This window comes from Ipomoea nil, unplaced genomic scaffold (genome assembly GCF_001879475.1).
Source record: "Ipomoea nil cultivar Tokyo-kokei standard unplaced genomic scaffold, Asagao_1.1 scaffold2159, whole genome shotgun sequence".
Lineage (NCBI taxonomy): Eukaryota > Viridiplantae > Streptophyta > Magnoliopsida > Solanales > Convolvulaceae > Ipomoea > Ipomoea nil.
Window position 1 is genome coordinate 1,204,487 of NW_017618587.1, and position 16,755 is coordinate 1,221,241.

General features: G+C 35.8%; 3 protein-coding genes across 15 annotated transcripts; 1 reads left to right on the forward strand and 2 right to left on the reverse strand.

The window, feature by feature from the left end:
* Positions 1-318: 318 nt before the first annotated feature.
* On the forward strand, positions 319-3,292 carry LOC109149179 (suppressor protein MPT5-like). Its single transcript, XM_019296842.1, has 5 exons — positions 319-1,772; positions 1,874-2,036; positions 2,290-2,453; positions 2,819-3,074; positions 3,182-3,292. Exons 1-5 carry the CDS (start codon positions 319-321, stop codon positions 3,290-3,292), a joined length of 2,148 nt encoding a protein of 715 aa, XP_019152387.1.
* Positions 3,293-5,225: 1,933 nt separating this feature from the next.
* LOC109149634 (serine/arginine-rich splicing factor SC35-like) lies at positions 5,226-9,001 on the reverse strand. 13 transcript variants are annotated; one of them, XR_002048985.1, is made up of 11 exons: positions 8,828-9,001; positions 8,637-8,715; positions 7,915-7,994; positions 7,755-7,821; positions 7,506-7,577; positions 7,006-7,212; positions 6,745-6,925; positions 6,526-6,667; positions 6,120-6,267; positions 5,904-6,034; positions 5,226-5,747 (listed from the first exon to the last, which is right to left on the reverse strand). XR_002048985.1 is itself a non-coding variant. In XM_019297514.1 (8 exons), the coding sequence occupies exons 1-8, from the start codon at positions 8,901-8,903 to the stop codon at positions 6,662-6,664; spliced, it is 768 nt and encodes a 255-aa protein (XP_019153059.1). In that variant the 5' UTR covers positions 8,904-9,001; the 3' UTR covers positions 6,357-6,661. The 13 variants fall into 13 exon arrangements, 1 of the variants encoding a protein (XP_019153059.1); XR_002048987.1 differs by lacking the exon at positions 5,904-6,034 and having other exon boundaries at positions 6,125-6,267; XR_002048983.1 differs by having other exon boundaries at positions 5,226-6,034; positions 6,125-6,267.
* A 940-nt stretch (positions 9,002-9,941) lies between these two features.
* On the reverse strand, positions 9,942-16,411 carry LOC109149633 (nucleolar complex protein 3 homolog). The gene is made up of 14 exons (XM_019297512.1): positions 16,160-16,411; positions 15,813-16,010; positions 15,313-15,485; positions 15,017-15,219; positions 14,505-14,713; positions 14,302-14,404; positions 13,377-13,540; positions 12,754-12,892; positions 12,464-12,637; positions 12,262-12,389; positions 11,484-11,804; positions 11,088-11,227; positions 10,896-10,993; positions 9,942-10,625 (listed from the first exon to the last, which is right to left on the reverse strand). The coding sequence occupies exons 2-14, from the start codon at positions 15,968-15,970 to the stop codon at positions 10,149-10,151; spliced, it is 2,487 nt and encodes an 828-aa protein (XP_019153057.1). The 5' UTR covers positions 15,971-16,010; positions 16,160-16,411; the 3' UTR covers positions 9,942-10,148.
* Between the last annotated feature and the right edge of the window lie 344 nt (positions 16,412-16,755).

Sequence of the window (16,755 nt, forward strand, 5' to 3'; positions counted from 1 at the left end):
TTGTAGTGGGCATACACAACACACGCAGAGCTTCAATGCTCCGCTCCTCATTTTAATGGCGTGAGCACGCCCCTTAACAAACACCTTCTTCTCCATTCTCTACCGAATATCCATCTGCAACCACCCCTCCTTAAAATCCCCAAAATCCAAGAAAAAAATTCCATTGCAGCTTCGCTTATATCTATAATACACACACACCATATATACGTATACTCGCGCGCTCTGGGTAGCTTCTTCTTCGTCTTCTTTCTGTTTATTTAGTGGGGTATTAGGTCCGTATTTATCTATTTTTGCCGTAATATAAGGTCCTATGCAGTGATGTATGGTGCTAAAGGAAAAGGGAGTGTGAAGAATCAGTACGTTGATGGAAGTGATTACGTTAATGGTGTGATAATGGGTGTGAAGAATCCTTCGAGATCATTGACCAGTGGGTATGGGCTCTGGGGAGACGGTTCGTCGTCTTCATCTTTCCTCCCGTTTGATCACTCTGTGAATCAAGCTTTGAATGCCAGGAGTGGTGTTTCTGGGCTGTTGAATGGCTACAATGAACAAAATCTTGAGGGGTTAGTTGAACGGGGGTTGTGTGATGATCTTTACAGAATGCATATTGGGAAGGGAGCAGGGGAGTATGGTGGATGTGGTAATGGGAGATTAGGATCAAATGAATCTGGGGTGGGATTTGAGGAGGCTTGGATGAATGGAACAGTGGGGAGTAATTTGAACTGTAATATTGGTAACCTTAAAGGGTCTGAATCAGTGTCATTAGCTAGTCATAAGTATTCATTTGATTCAGTGAGACCATTTTGTTCAGATTCTCAGAAGGAGAGAATGGATCATCTCTTGGAGATGAGTAAATGGCAGAAGAGACCAAGTTTTGGTGATGGTGAAGGTTTCTTTTCTCCAGGGCACCATGGAAATGGTGATGGGGGTGCAGGTAATAATGTTTTAAGCCATTTCCAACGCTTCGAGCTGGTAAACCGTGGACTTGGATTGAACCATCCTTGTTTCAAGAATGGGGCTAATGGTGATGAAGGTTTCTGGGCATCACAGTATCCTGTAATTGATGATGGTGGTGTTGGAGATAACAAGCTGTTAAGCCCATTTCTTGGTTCTCAGTTGATGAAACACAGGCAGGGATGGAATTCTGGATATGACTGTTCAACTCCAGTTCTTAACCAAAGGCCTAGAGGGTTGCCAAATGGCATGGTTGATCCTCCTCCATCTTTTTTGCCAAATTCAAGGGATTGTGAAACTGTGGGTTCTAAACAAAACTTCATTTCACTAGAAGAAGCTCTAAAATGTTATGCTAATGAGAATTTAAACTGTTTAAAGGCTCAGAAAATGAATGAGGTGTCAATGCCAAGATTCAGAGAGAAAAACCTTAAAACATACAATGAAGAATGCCAACATGGAGGCTTTTGTGAAGTTGATTTGAGACATAGTTCTCATGGGATATCGGTTACTAGTCCCATACATTTGCAACCAGTCCATAATTCATTGGGGAGTGTTCAAGACTATATATGTAAAATAGCAAAGGATCAGCTTGGGTGTAGGGCTTTACAGAGGGCATTTGATCAAGGAACCCTTCAAGATGTGCAGTTAATATTCGATGGAATCATTGATCAAATCGGGGAATTTATGGTGGATCAATTCGGGAACTACCTAGTGCAGAAGTTATTGAATTTCTGCAACGATGAGCAGAGGATGCAAATCGTGCTCAGGGTGACTAGAGAGCCAGGCCAGCTAGTGAGAATTTCATTGGACTCACATGGGTAAATGCTTCTCGGGTTTCTTATCTATTCTTTTATCGAGCTTTTTACATATCCCAAACCCGTTTTCTTGTCACTAATATGATTCGGTGCTGTGGTATCAGGACTCGTGCTGTGCAGAAGCTAATAGAGACAATGAAAACAAGGCAGGAAATTTCATTAGTTATACAGGCCCTTGAACCCGGTTTTCTTGATCTCGCTACTGATCTTAACGGGAATCATGTCCTGCAGCGTTTCTTGCAATCTCTTAGCAAGGAACATAATAAGGTATATGATGTCCTCGGATACAAATTTTTGAACCTTTGCATGCATATAAAAGTAGGAAAACCACTAATAACACTGAAGATAACGTGTTGAATATAAGTTTTGTTTTGAACAAAAAAGTATATGATCATTTTGCATAAGCACAATTCCATTCTTGTCATACATTTCCTTATTGTTGCTATATATACTTCAGTGTGTTATTATTCTTTTGGGTAAGCTATGAATGTTTTGCTGGTTCTATGAATTTTCCACGCAGTTTATTATGAACGCTGCTGCAAAATACTGCTTTGAGATTGCTACTCACCGGTATGGATGCTGTGTGCTAAACAAATGTATCAGTTATGCAAGTGGAAAACATCGCGAGAAGTTGCTGGCATGCACTTCATTTCACGCTCTTATCCTTGCTCAAGATGCTTTTGGGTAAGAACACCTTAGTAACATATTTAATTTTCTTGATTTCTTGTCTCGTGACTACTAGCTAGACGAAATACTATGATACCCAAATCCCCAAAACTTTCATCCTTTTGTTCTTTAAACTGGCAGACTTTAGAGCCATCTTTAATACATAGAAATAGTTTTACATATTGAATATAGAATTGTTCGATTCTGATGATTGATGAAGATGTGAACCCTCACTATCTGTCTTTATATACTCTTACTGGCATTTCAGAGCCAGAAATGAGTCAAGCTGAGATTGCCTTTCCCTTGAATTCTAGTTTGTAATCGTCTTTCTCTTTGAGTTTATCTGTTATCCTAGAAGCTTAATGATGCCCCATAATCTGCAGAAATTACGTGATCCAATATATCATAGAGCTCAAGAACCACTCCATTGCTTCCGTGCTGCTTTCCCAGTTTGAAGGGCACTTTGTACACCTCTCGAAGCAAAAGTTTAGCAGCCATGTCGTCGAGAAGTGCTTGAAATTTATAGAAGAAAGCCGGGCAATAATCATTCACGAATTGATCTCAGTGCCTCAATTTGAACAGCTGCTTCAAGACCCTTTCGCCAACTATGTCATTCAATCTGCCCTCGGAGTCGCCAAGGTTTGAAACCACTTCTCATATCCCTACTATATACGGTTATAAGAACTAAATTTCATTTCTTCACTCAAAACTCTCCCATTTGATTCTAAACTTCCTTCACTTTATAGGGACCACTCCGCGCTTTGCTAGTTGATGCAGTGAGGCCTCACATGGCTCTTTTGCGAAGCAATCCATTCTGCAAGAAGATTTTGTCTCAAAGCATCTTGAAAAAGAAATGATAGATATATATATATATGGTGGTGAAATGTTGTTGTTTAATTAGTAGTATATACCTTCAAAGTTCAAAGTAGTGACTTATGGTTTATCTGAATGGTGGAATGTGGGCTTATCTTTTGGTGAAGGTGTTGTATGTAAAGCAAGTTTTGGGAGATTGTTTTTGAGGGCAGTAAACAATGGTAGCAGATATGTTTCCCTGCTAAGAAATGCCTGTACTTTTGCTTAGCTCATTTTTCATTGACATTTTGAAAGAAACAGTATTGAAAGGAAAAGAAGCCTGAGATACTTTGTGTAGTCTCAAGATGAATTCAAGCATGTGTTATTGATAAGGTAGGAAAAACCAAAACATACAAAGATTACTGTTGATAGGAGCTTTAAAGGGAAATTGCGTAAAATTGGGTTAGCATGGAAGCGTGGGGAGAGTGAATTTGTGGATGCATTAGAATAACGTTATTGATGAATTTTTTAGCAAGTTTTTTGTGAGCCTTAAAAAATCAAAAGGGAGGATAATTGGAGTGGTCACAATGGCCACTCAAATTACTTTACAGTATGTGAAGAACACGCACCTGTTGAACTTGCACAAGTTCAATTGTGTTTTTTTTTTCCTCAAAAATTTGTTTTGCAAAAGCTTCTCTATTATATGCTCTCTTTCATCCAACACAAAAAATTCCCAAAAAAAAAAAAAAAAACTACCAATGGGGGTAATTGTTATAAGGTTAGTAATATAGTTTAATTGCATAGTGGCTTAGTTGTGGTGGTCCCAATTAACATTATCCTTAATCGCAAAAATTGAAGAGATATTGTGTAAGATCATTTTACATAAAACAATTTTACACAACTTACTTAAAAAAAAAAAAACATTTTTTTTAATTTCATTAAGGGGGAAACCCAAAAAACAGAGTTGAGATTACATATCATTGAAAAAAAAAAAAACATTAACTCAATAATAAGTATTTTTCTGTTTTATTCCTTTTTTTTAGTTTAGATAATATTCAGTCACAACGTACACCTTTACAGAATGTGCACACTACAGGTACTACAATACTTAACTTAATTAGCTTAATTATACGGATACAAAAAATAAAGTAAAAAATTTTAAATATTTGTTTACTTCAATATTTAAATTTACGGTCTTTCATTGAAGTTGGGAGAATGGTTCATTGTCATAGATTGTTTACCTTTTTAGCATATGTAGTTAATTAATATGAGCCAAACAAGATGGATAAAGAATAGTCCACAAATGGGTTACGACACATTAAATGAGCATGTCATATCAAGTGAATTTTTAGTTCTCTCATATAAGCATATAGCAAACTCAAATTAACGAGACATGAGAACATAATACTCCCTTCCACCCCATTTTATATATTTGGTTCAATTAACAAGACTTGACTGAATTTATTTTTAATTAAATTTTTCATAAATTTAATATTATTATACAAAATTTATATATATTTATAATCAACATTAAAAGTACTATTAAATACAAAAAAAAATAATAATAAAAAAAGTTCAAATCAAATTAAAAAATAAGTAAAAAAAGATATTAAAGACAATATAAATAAAATAAATAGTTATTATTAATTTGATAAAATGAAACAGAGAATACAATATTTTGCTCTCAAAATAATAATACAATCTTTTTCAAATTTAAACATTTATATTAGGTTTTTATTTCTCTTTAGAAAGGAAGTTCTGAAATATTTTTAATCATAGAAACGCCCTAAATAATTTTTTGAAAGAAAAACATCAAAAACACTCCAACTTGAAAATGTACGTACGGTCCCTAAGAGCATATGTGCGTACATCATAAGAGCATAACCATTGCATATAGCAAACTGCAATCGAAGTTACTGTACAAGAAATTAACAGAACAGACCACGTAACTTAAAAACACAAGTAAGCACATTGTAAGTACAGTCCACAATATAAAAATTGGCTGAAACCCCACTTGGACAATTAAGCAAAAGTTGGAAATTAAGTTTCAATTCATCATACAAAGGTCCTTTGCTCACAATACCAACCTGGCACAAAATTTGACACCACAACAGAACCAATATGGGCAGAGTAAATCAAAACCCAATTTGAAGATCACAAAACAATAAATTAGTAGAAAGAAATGCAACCTAACTGAAGTGCTCAGTTGCTGTGAAGATGATGGGTCTATAGTGTAGCAAGTTATTTCTCATGTTTGGAAAAAAAAAGGAAACTCAGCACAAGGTTATTCAAAATTCAAAACAAAGAAATGCCTGCAATCCTGCAAGTGGGAAGTGATCAGCAAATGGATGAAGAATCCACAGGATCCCGCAGCAACATATGTACCAAAGCATTTCATCAACAGCAAAAAACAGGAGCATCAGATTGGAAAGCTAGCACCAAGGTATACACAGCAAGTCAGCAACAACCAATCTACAGAAACATCAGCTATCACATCACAGCTACAGCCGCAAACTCATGCTGTAAGATAGTGCAACTATCATTAGGTTTAATTATAGGTCCCACTATATATAGATTAAAAACAACACCTACACAATAAACTACCATCCTAATACCTATAAAATGAAGATACCTAACAATGAACCAGCCAGCACTAGAGTAAGATCATAAAATCACCATCTCAAAACCAGTTGATTTTGGGATATAATTAGAACCAGCATAGCTGCATATTGAGTTCTTGAATCAACTGCAACAGCTACACTTAGCAGTAACTTCTTCCATCTTTTATATGATCACAGCTTAAACTCCTTACCATGGCCAAAATCTAAAGTCAGGAAAAGGTTAAAATGCTCTAATCCCAATTTGACTTCAGTAATTTGCAAGATTTCTAACCTTACCAATCATGACAAGTCAGAAATTTTGTTTAATGGTAGTTTGCCAGCAACAAAAACATGCTAACCAACAGCTAAGCAGAAACAGCATCAACCAGCTGCTGCTTCATCTTGCCATTCAGCCACATTGACTTTTCTCGTACAAACTACTGAAGGCCAGCAGATGGTTTTTCATTAGCATTCAAGAAAAATCTCCATTCACAATCTACACTGCAAGGATACTTGTAAAGAAAATGGCAGTAAATAGCAGAGGATTACGAAAGCAGAAGAAATTCCGAGTCCACCGCATAGCCACAATGCTAACAGTAAAGTAAACCAAAACCAGTTGCCAATCCACAGACAACAGTACACAACTATTATCATAACTAAGTATTGCAATGCATCAAGTACAACAAAAGAGTAGAAACCTTAAAAATAAGTTTGGGCCAATCATTTCTAGAAAGCACTAAACAGACGGTTCGGTGTTGATATGGAACTGCCCGCTTCTGGGATAAGGAAACTGAAACAGACCCGTGTTGGGGACCCATCAATTGCTCATTCAATTCATTCCTGCAAAAAAGAATTCATTTACAACATTGCAAAAGCTTTTGCTCCTACAAACACCCATTTAGAGATCTGGAACTTACATCAGCATCATAACGAGGAGATGGGCTACGAGAATCAGCCCGCCGCCCACGGGGTGACAAACTTTTCGGAGTTAGAGAACGTTCATTGTGATTCCCTGCTTTTGGGCTTCCATCCCTAGGGGAAGTCCTGCGAGGAGATGGGCTCCTCCTTGGACTTGGGCTGCGCCGAGCAGGAGAGGCACTTCCACATCAAACAAAAGAGAAATTAGACAAATAATACATGTAACAGATAAATGAAATGCACAAAGAGATGTGGACTACCTTCCATAAGAACGACTTCGACTGCGCCTCTCATCATCATATCTACCTCTCCCACGATCTTTGCGGTTATCAGGACTCGCACTGCGACTTCTGCTTCGGGGAGGATAGTCTCGTTCCTTTCCACGGTAGCGATCACGTTCATACCTTCCTTTACTTCTGCTCCTGCTTCTCCTTCTATATTCCCTGTCACTGTAATGATCTCTATACCTGAAATACCAATTCCAACAATAATGATGATCCACTGAGCAACCTATAGTTCATTTAGCTAAATATAAATGTAAGGAAATACTACACTATAATATGATTAAAAAATACATTCAAGAAAATGCAATAGCTTCATGGAGCAATCTTTGGTTCCTTTGGCAAAAATAATATACATGTTATATAACAGCGTACTAATTTGATAAACATAAGTTACAAGTGTAGCAACCAAATGTTTCCTAAAAGAGCAAAAGAATCATTTTTGTAGCTAACAGATATAATGAATTGCGAGATATTACTTTGGTTTAGGACTGTGGCTCCTTGACCGTCCTCTTGTCTTGTACACAGGCTCCTCAATTCTTCCCTTGTGACTAGTAAGGGAAAATATTGCATTAAATATAGAATAGTGGGACCGAAAACAAATATTAACTCAAGGAATAGGAAGTGACAATACCTCGCAAGCAACCTAACCTATGAGAATTTTATACTCAAGTACAATGTGTAAAAAAAAAGGACACAATACATCTCGAGTATTAAGAAAATCTTACATCCTTTCAGCATTGGGGCCATACTTTGCAAACTGAACCATTATCTCTCTTCCATCAACAAGTTTTCCTACACAGGTGGATACATCCAGAGAATAATAAATATGAAAATTCATAAACATGTCCCCTACAATAATGATTTAAAATATATTTTCCCACATACCATCAAGCTTTTCAACTGCCTTCTGAGCCTCATCCTGATATTTGTACCTGACAAATGCAAAACCCCGCGAGTCCCCAGTCCTGCATGTACCATGAACCTAAATATCAGTATTAAGAAATAGCACAAATAGCTGCATATAGATTCCCATAAAACCGTGCTCCGACAGGTTCACTTTATGCATGGTCTATTTGTAGGGAAATTCAATCTTAAAAACATTGGACAAAATTTGGCAAAACTGATTAGTCTAAATGCATTTCAGTCAAATGCAAACATGTGACAGCATAATGCTTATGCATTTAGACAATGTGTTTGATGAAAAAGTTTGATTGAAACACATTGGTCAAAGTAGTTCTCTATTTTTGTCCCAGTTGCCTGTTCTAATCCATCTCATGCCATTTTTTATTTCATCAATTCTCCTTATTTTATTAGTAGGGAATTAGCTAAATAAAGTCTATGTTTGCACTAAAATACAGTTATGTAGCATTCAAAATAACCTGAAATTTCACACACACACACAAAAAAAAAAAAAAAAAAAAAACAAAACAAACAAACAAACAAACAAAAAAAAAAAAACAAACAAATTTACTTCCCAATGGTGTGAAGTAATCTCTTCTCTAACAGATTCGCAAACGCAGACGCTCGTAGACATACGTAAATATATGGAAGCTACATAGATATATACAGATACAAGCTCGTACATATACGCGGAACGAAATGCATACCTTCGGTCTCTAGGGATGAAGACGTCGACAACTTTCCCGTACCTATCGAAGAGGGGATACAAGTCATCGGCGGTGGTACCTGAGGCAAATCAACGATATTAGGAAAATAGTAAACATTTCACCAGATGAACAACTGAACAGTCGAGTAGGAAATTATATGGAGATTTGGAGACAAGAAACGGAGGAATTACGGAAAGTGATGTTGAGGACGAGGAGAGAGAAGGTGTCTCTGATGTCCGGAGGGCCTGATCTTCCGAAGTGCGACATCGCCGGCTGCTTTAGGAGCTCAGAACTCTCTCGAAGTAGCAGAAATAAGAAGAATGTTGTTAGGGTTTGAGAGGGCGACCGTGGGCTTGAAATCCTTGAGGATGAGGACAATATACCTAAATGGCGGGATTTATTGGACGATTTTGCCCTTGAATTGTTGAGTTATTTGCAAATTATGCGCGCCAGTAGTTAAGTGCAAGTGTAATAGAGTCAAATCAAATCCAAATAATACAACTCAAAACTCGGTTCAATCATTTATAAAATTTATAAATGTTTTAGTTCTTTCTAGACTCGATTTAAGCTTGAGCTATTCAAGTTTGATTGAAATAGGTTTAATAAAAGTATATAATACGGAGTATGTTATTATATTATAATCATAATATTATTACTTATTAGGTCGTTTGAGGTCTAGATCTGGACCTCATGTTTGACGGTCGTGGCGCTCCTCACCGGACAGGTGGGTGATTTGTTTTTAAATAATTTATTTTTATTTTACTTTTTAATAATTGAACAGGCAACCTGCAAAAAAAAAAAAAAAATCAATCAAACAAATTTAGTTGGTAACTGACTAATTAGACTTTAATTTAGTTCGTAATGGGAATTAAGCACTTCGCAGTAATAGATGGACATATTTGACACTTCTGCCTTTAAAAATTAAAAAAAATAAAAATAAAAATAAAATAAATTAATTTCACAGAGTATATCATAACAAAATCAATATTACATATTAATTAATAATTATAACCATTTTAATGCTTTATTCTATAAAATAAATATAATAGAAAAAATAATAATGTATAATTCAACAAAGAATAAGTAACAATTACAAAAATATACATAAGAAATGATACTCATACATTTAGTAATGAAAAAAGAATTGAAAAAATTATGCAAACCCAACAGAGTTGGATGAGCTTTGAACTTGATAATCACAAGAATTCAAGTTTAACTCCCGGTGTCTATTGTCTTTCTAAGGCCACTTATTCAAAGTACACTTTTGAGTAGCAACTGAGACTTTTTTTAATATAAATCAAAGAGTAGAAAAAAGAAGAGATTTTCAAACTGAAATTTATGGTCCAAAGGGATGAAATTGTAAGTCTACAAATACAATGGCTACTCATTGTGTGTACAACAAGAATTAGACAAATTGTTTGGCTATAACACTTTCTAACAAAACGTCGTATTGGAAAGCTTACACTTCAATGGGCAAAACTACTACTCCTTCCAAAAATAATTAAGTTTCAACTACTTAGTTTTTCTTCTCTTCTGTTTTCTAAATTGTTCGAAGAGTTCCAATGATGATGTTGTGCGATCTAATTCACCCCTTAGTCTTTCATTTTCAGTTATGTCACGGATTAGAAGGAAATGTTCAGATAGCTTCTTGCTAACCGCAGTTTGATCCACCTGAGTTATCAAATCTAGGCTTGGCAGCCCCGTGGTAACAGGGTGGTGAGAAGGGGCTCCTTTTTTCCGCTTAATGGTTGGTTTTTTACTATCGCTCTCTGGGATGAATGACTCCTTTTCAAGTGATAATTCCATGAATGCCTGCTGAGGAGAGGTGTTGGAATGAAGAACCTGATTATTTGCCACGCTCATCATTGAAATGCCAGATGCTATTGAGGAAACAGCGGGATGATAATGTTTTGATAAAAGATTCAGCTCCCAAAGGACCGAGGCAAGTGCCCCGCTGAGGTTTGGGTCTGAAGCATAAGGGTGGTATTTCTGCACACAAGCAAAATTTTACATCAGAATATCTTTCAAGCTTGTTAATGCAGATAATAAACTAAATCAAACATTTTTTAGAATTTTCTTTGAATATGTTTTCAACACTGGCATCAAAATATCTTTGAACCCACAAGCAATGAATTAGTCTGCATCAGATGCCTCAAAATGAGATTGTTTTCTCTTTTAAATAAAAATGCCAATAATAATAATAATAGAGTAGTAATATTTTAAGTTAAAACTAGAGTCTACAAAGAAAATTTGTCTTACCGCAATAGCACCTGAAACAGAACCACCTCCAGCATCATTTTCTAACAAGTTCCGGCATTTAACATTCTTCTGGAGCAAATGCTTTAATGTAACCAGGGCTGAAATAATTACCCGGAAAAAAAATCCAGTGTCATAAAATACATACGGAAGCAACAGATACACCATGGCTATTCACTTAAAAAAGATAATTACCAGCCATGGACTCTGCAGAACCAAAACACAGAGAGAATGTAGCTAGACGTTTTATAAAAGCTGCAGCCCTTTGCATGTCTTGCTGCCTATCATCACACAGCATTATCTTCAGTGCTTCGGCTAAGACCTCACCCTGATCCCTAAACAATTAAAAATGTAGAAGTTTAACAAACATTTGCTATCAGACAACAAGAGAAGAAACACACCCACCCTGAAAAGGGCACCAAATTTTTTTATTTTTTATTTTTTAAAGTAAAAGTTGAGGAAAATCTCTTTCTAGGTGGCTTGGCTATGAAAAAGATTGATTTATAAGGAGAATTATTGATGTTACTGCAAACATTTCTGAGATATAAGAGAAATAATAGTATAGCATATATTTGCATAGATTCCAGTTACCTTCCAGGCCTATACTCAAGTATCAGATTGTAAAGCTGGACGAAGAAGTCTTGAAGATCAACATTCAATGCATCTAGATTGTTTCTCATGACTCTAAAAGCAACAATGCAACATTGCAGCCTTTCAGTAACTGTCAAATGTGTTGAACTGTTTCCAGCAGAGCCATTTCGGTCAACAACCCCTCCAGCAAGCTTTCTCAAATATTTCAAAAGATCAGACATAAAATCCAAGTCAATTAAATGGGAATATTTCCCAATTCCTTTCAGACAAGGAGCAAGCAGAGGATGGCCGCATAATGCAGGGGAGGCATTTGTCTCTGACCTGATCTCAACCATGAAAAGGTACAAATGTCATGAGTTGTGTACCTCTCATAGTAAACTGGTTTAATACAATTATACAAAGCTATGTGTTAAACCATCTGCCTAGAAATAAGAGTTCATGCTTCTTCTACTGTATGTTTATCCATTCCATTTTCAGTTTTGAGAGGATACTTTATTGGTAGGGAGCCAAGGACATGGGTTAATGATTTCAAAACAAGCATAGATCAACCAACAGTAGATCACATAGATAACATTTGGATTAGTAATTCTATGAAATTAAAAATAAATAAATTTAATTTAAAAAAAAAAAAAAAAAAAAAAAAAAAAAACCCTTCTTATTTGGATATCTTGGAAAAGTGGGGTGTCAATCAGTGTTCCCTTGAAATTAGATTTGATACCATTGCATATGATTAAATTTTATTGCCCCTTCTCTCATATCATGAGTACAATAGCTGTACCTAGGTTGTATAGCATGTTTCAGGACACGGAAGAATATCTCGAATACAGCTGATAGTGTCTCAGATTGCATCCTCCTCCGCTCGGCCACATCTTTGGCAAATGATGCAGCCTTTAGTTCTGCATTGATCTGTGAAAACATGAAATTTATGAACAACATGCAACTAAAGAAGAAACACAACCATTTCTTTACTGAGTAAATACCTGCTCTCTTGTCTTTGACATCATTTCTTGCCTAGTTTTTTTTTTCTCATTCTCTGAGGCATGATTCAACTCCTTAAAGTTCTTTCCCTTAGACTTTTTGGAGTTGGTTTTATTATCTGCATCTGAAGGTTCAGACTTCCGAAGGTCTTCATCAAAATATAGGGATAATAAAACCTGGCAATAACCACCTAAATTAAAGATGTAGCATTTGACATGCTTTTCTTTTCAATGATGTAGTGCCATATTTTTCTTTTTAATGATGTCAAATTTGTCACATAAAACACACTAACCTCTATAGAATCAGGATGCAACTGGCAATCATGAGTTTTGACAAGGTTTGCAATCATTTGAACAGCCTCCACAGTAACCTCACCACCATGTTTCCCCTCATTTGTAAAAAGTGACTTAATAGTTCCACAGCAAAGTTTTCTGTCAACAACCATGAGTATGTTCATTTGAGAGTTGAGACCAAGGAAATGCTGTTGTTAACAGCATAGTAAAATCATATAATTTCAACTCTTACACACATAATAAGAGCAACCCAAAATTGATAACGTTCCAATGATGCAACAAAATTCTACGGTCATTAAAAGCAAGGAAAATTGGACTGGTGAAGTCAGAATTGGGGTTTACTTGCAAACTAGAAAGTGGTTTGGAAGATGGAGGGAGTTGTGGGGACAAAAGAGCTGGTGGTGGAAATTACAAAAGTGAATGTCCGTTATAGAGCAGAATGTTTGCATAACACTGTTCATCCTTATTACTTATGCTACTAATGGTAAAGATCAGTGATTCTATATTTCTACTTTCAACAATATCTGTTTTTTCATGCAGCCTTATGATGGAGGGAATCACAAGTAGAAAGTAGAAAGGTTAAACATAGTCTTACATGTAAAGTAAAAAAATCATAAATTACCTAACTATGTCATCCTGAGAGCTTATGTTTCTTACAACTGCTGTTACTAGGCTTTCCCTAAAGTTGAAGTGTGGAACTGCCTCAAGTAATGTACAGATACAACGCATTGCCACACGTTTATAAACAGCATGCTTTTCTAGTGCTATCAGCTTCTGCACATATGCCTGTTAATGCACATTGAAACAAACATCAAAATCACTCCGTACTTTATACGTCTAGCTGGTATATTTATGCAAATAAGATAACAAATCTTAATCAAACACAGAAATGATATTTTAAGTAAAACCAAAGGAGAAGCAACTTTAGTTAGGTTGACTATTTAGTGAACTTGTGTAAAACTTCAAACCTATTAAAACTAGTTTATGGAATGATAAATTTCAATTAAAAAAAATAATGGCATTCAACATTGAGCTAAATTTATTTTGCTATTCTCTGCACTGTTTCAAATCAGCCTAGTTTGATTCTCAATAATAAACATACATGTTACTGTAAATACTGTGGGTGGTTCAGAGCAAACAAACTGCAAAATTTACCCTATACATCACTGTAAAAGCTTTCAACATATAGGTCTTATTAAACCAAGAGCAGAATGGAAGGCACAATAGGAAACACTTGAAAGTTAAGAAAATAAGTTACATCTCTAAACCAGTATACTTTGTCAATTTTCAGTTTAAAATTTTGAGAATGAGAAGGAAACTGCAATCTACATTTCCAATTGAAGTTTGAACCCTTAGAACTAGAAAGAGGAAGAGTTGATTCTCCTAAAAGGAGGATCTACCAAATAAGAGGGAAAGAAGGACTTTGCACTCATGTATGTATTTAAAACTAGAACGAAGTACAATAACAATTACACCAAGCTATCAGAATGAGAAATGAAAATCCACACAATGTCCTTAATGCTGATAAGCAAAGTTCTAAATTCAACCTTATATGAAGACAAAAGGGTTGATTCATAAAACCGCATTTTCTTAATAGTTTTTGAAACTTTCATTTCCTGCTCCTTTTCTGTTGGAAGTCTAATGCGGTAGCTGCATAAAACAAAAATAAAAAGAGTAGAATAAGAAACCGATGTTATGAAGCAGAGAAGAGTCAAATAAAGAGAGGCAATTCCATTAACAATAAGCTTACCCAGGAATGATATCTTTGAAAACAGCCAACAAAGATTTGAGTCCAAGTGTGACTATGATATAATCTCCATCTTTAGAAATCTGCATCATCTCCTTGAGAGATTTGATATTTGCTTCTGGATCCATAAGCAAGGTTGTACCTAGTTCAGCAAGTTTATACTTCTTTCTCTCATTGTCTTCTTCAACTGTCAAATCCTTTCTCACCTCATCCTAACACCATGAAGATGGTATACATATAAATACATATATGCGTGTAGGTTATGTATATATACTTTATATATTTACAGAGTAACAAAGACATAAGGTATCAGAATAAAAGAAACAAAACTGTATTTTTAGTGCCATATGATTTCTTCCTTATTCAAGGTTACTACTATAGTACTATTATTTATTCCACTGTTACCCCACCAATTCAGTTATTGCATTTCCTCTTAACTCAAATATCAGTATTTGTTCGTTTATCAGTCTTGTAAAGATATCACCGAAGTTAGAAGCAATATAAATGTTACGTACCAGCACATCTGTTTGAGGGGTTTGATGCACTTCCTCCAGATTAACCCCTTCCTTTGCTTGTATTTTTGCCTCTTTTCTCATTTTTTTAAGCTTTGCACGCTTCTCTGTCTTGCTCAGTTTCACTGTATTTCCCCCTGTATCTCCATCACCAACAGCACCATCGCCATCATTTTTGCCTTCAGCTTTTTTTGGTTCCTTTGGCACTGCAAAAAGATGCATACTTTGACATACAATTGATAGTAAAAAATCAGATAATGTAACTGATGACTAGAAATGGCATGGTGCAGTTCATGTACATGTCCTGTAATAAAGTTTGCCATCTAAGGTCTTCACAGGAAGTGCATCCACTGGATCAACTTCAATTGTATCCTCCTCCTTTTCTTCCTGGCGTGATGATCTTTTTCTTGTTCTCTCTTCGTACAAAGCTTCCACAGCATCTTCTTTTACATCCGCAATGCGAGTAACATGCCTTTTCAAGCAGAACCAATGAGATTGGCAAAAATTAGGAGGTTAAATGGATTATCAAGCACAAGAAGTTAAAGAGCATAAATGGTAAAATCAAAGAAAACCCAAACAATTCATTTGTAAAGATAATCATGAAACATCCATATACTACCCGCAATTTTAACCAGTCACATTCATATCAAAACTCTAAAAAATGAACCTAAGAAACTAAGAACTGAGCCTGACAATATTTAGTTACCAACACAAAAAAATGTTGTACAGGTGTTGATTTCCCAATTTACAAAATGAACTCGAGACAGGACATTAAAGGTACAAGGAGGAGTTTGCATACTTGTCAATTGATTTAGTGTCCAGATTCTTCAACAAACTGGCATATTCTCGATTTTTGGTAACGAACTGGACGTCATCATCCGAAATTTCAACTTCTTCGTCTGGAACTTCAGGTGGAAGCTCTGGCGGGAGAACTATCTTCTGCTTATTCTTCCCCATTGCAGGTTATGGAGGAAGGAGTTGCAGGTGGAACTTCAAGCTGTAACATTTTCCATTTAGAATATGGATTAAATGGTGCAAGTTATGAGGGCCCTTAATGACTATTCAGAGGTGACATTAAGGTTTGTAATGTTTGAGTGGAAGGGTTTATATATACAAATGTTTTTCAGATAAAATAAAATAAAATACCGGCGATAATAGCGAGCTTAGGGGTTGCGACTGGTGTAGAGGATGCCGGCGGCAGTGGTTTGAGTAGCTGGCGGTTGGCGTCGCTGAAGGCTGCGGCTGTGCTTGACGGCGTCGCCGAAGCAGGTATAGGTGATCTCGGCGGTCGTTGGCGTTGCTACGTGTAGACTTCGGCGGCCGGCTTCGTTCGGCAGTGGCGAGGGCGGTCCGGCGGAGGTCTGTCTCAGTTGATGCCGTGCCGCATAAATGTTTGTGTATAAGGGTTTAGCCAACTTTTATTAATTGGACCCGGGTATGGGCATTTGGCTCGAACCCGACTACTTTAAAAATGGGCCTGCGGTTTATTTTTTAAGTATTGAAAATTATATTGTTTTTAACATTTTATTCAAATTATAATTTGAGTTTGAATTAAAATTTTATTATTTAGTATGGTCATATATTAAATTGCTATAATTATTGTGTAATTTATTTGTTTAATATGAGTTTATGCATTAGTAATATGCATTTTATGTCTAATAAGCATAACATATAGTTTTAATTGTGTGTTTTATATTTTATGTCTTAGAAATGCATATTTATGAATTATTTAAATTTCTTCG

Excerpts from the sequence above, each read along its gene's own strand:
- LOC109149633 (XM_019297512.1), bottom strand. The coding sequence starts at position 15,970 with ATGGGGAAGAATAAGCAGAAGATAGTTCTCCCGCCAGAGCTTCCACCT. Across the intron at positions 12,638-12,753 it reads TGCATCCTGATTCTATAGAG|GTTTTATTATCCCTATATTT; the intron begins GTTAGTGTGTTT and ends GGTTATTGCCAG. Across the intron at positions 11,228-11,483 it reads CTTGAGTATAGGCCTGGAAG|GGATCAGGGTGAGGTCTTAG; the intron begins GTAACTGGAATC and ends TTAATTGTTTAG.
- LOC109149179 (XM_019296842.1), top strand. The coding sequence starts at position 319 with ATGTATGGTGCTAAAGGAAAAGGGAGTGTGAAGAATCAGTACGTTGAT. Across the intron at positions 2,037-2,289 it reads TTAGCAAGGAACATAATAAG|TTTATTATGAACGCTGCTGC; the intron begins GTATATGATGTC and ends TTTTCCACGCAG. Across the intron at positions 2,454-2,818 it reads CTTGCTCAAGATGCTTTTGG|AAATTACGTGATCCAATATA; the intron begins GTAAGAACACCT and ends CATAATCTGCAG.
- LOC109149634 (XM_019297514.1), bottom strand. The coding sequence starts at position 8,903 with ATGTCGCACTTCGGAAGATCAGGCCCTCCGGACATCAGAGACACCTTC. Across the intron at positions 8,716-8,827 it reads CGTCCTCAACATCACTTTCC|GTACCACCGCCGATGACTTG; the intron begins GTAATTCCTCCG and ends GATTTGCCTCAG. Across the intron at positions 7,213-7,505 it reads AGCCACAGTCCTAAACCAAA|GTATAGAGATCATTACAGTG; the intron begins GTAATATCTCGC and ends TTGGTATTTCAG.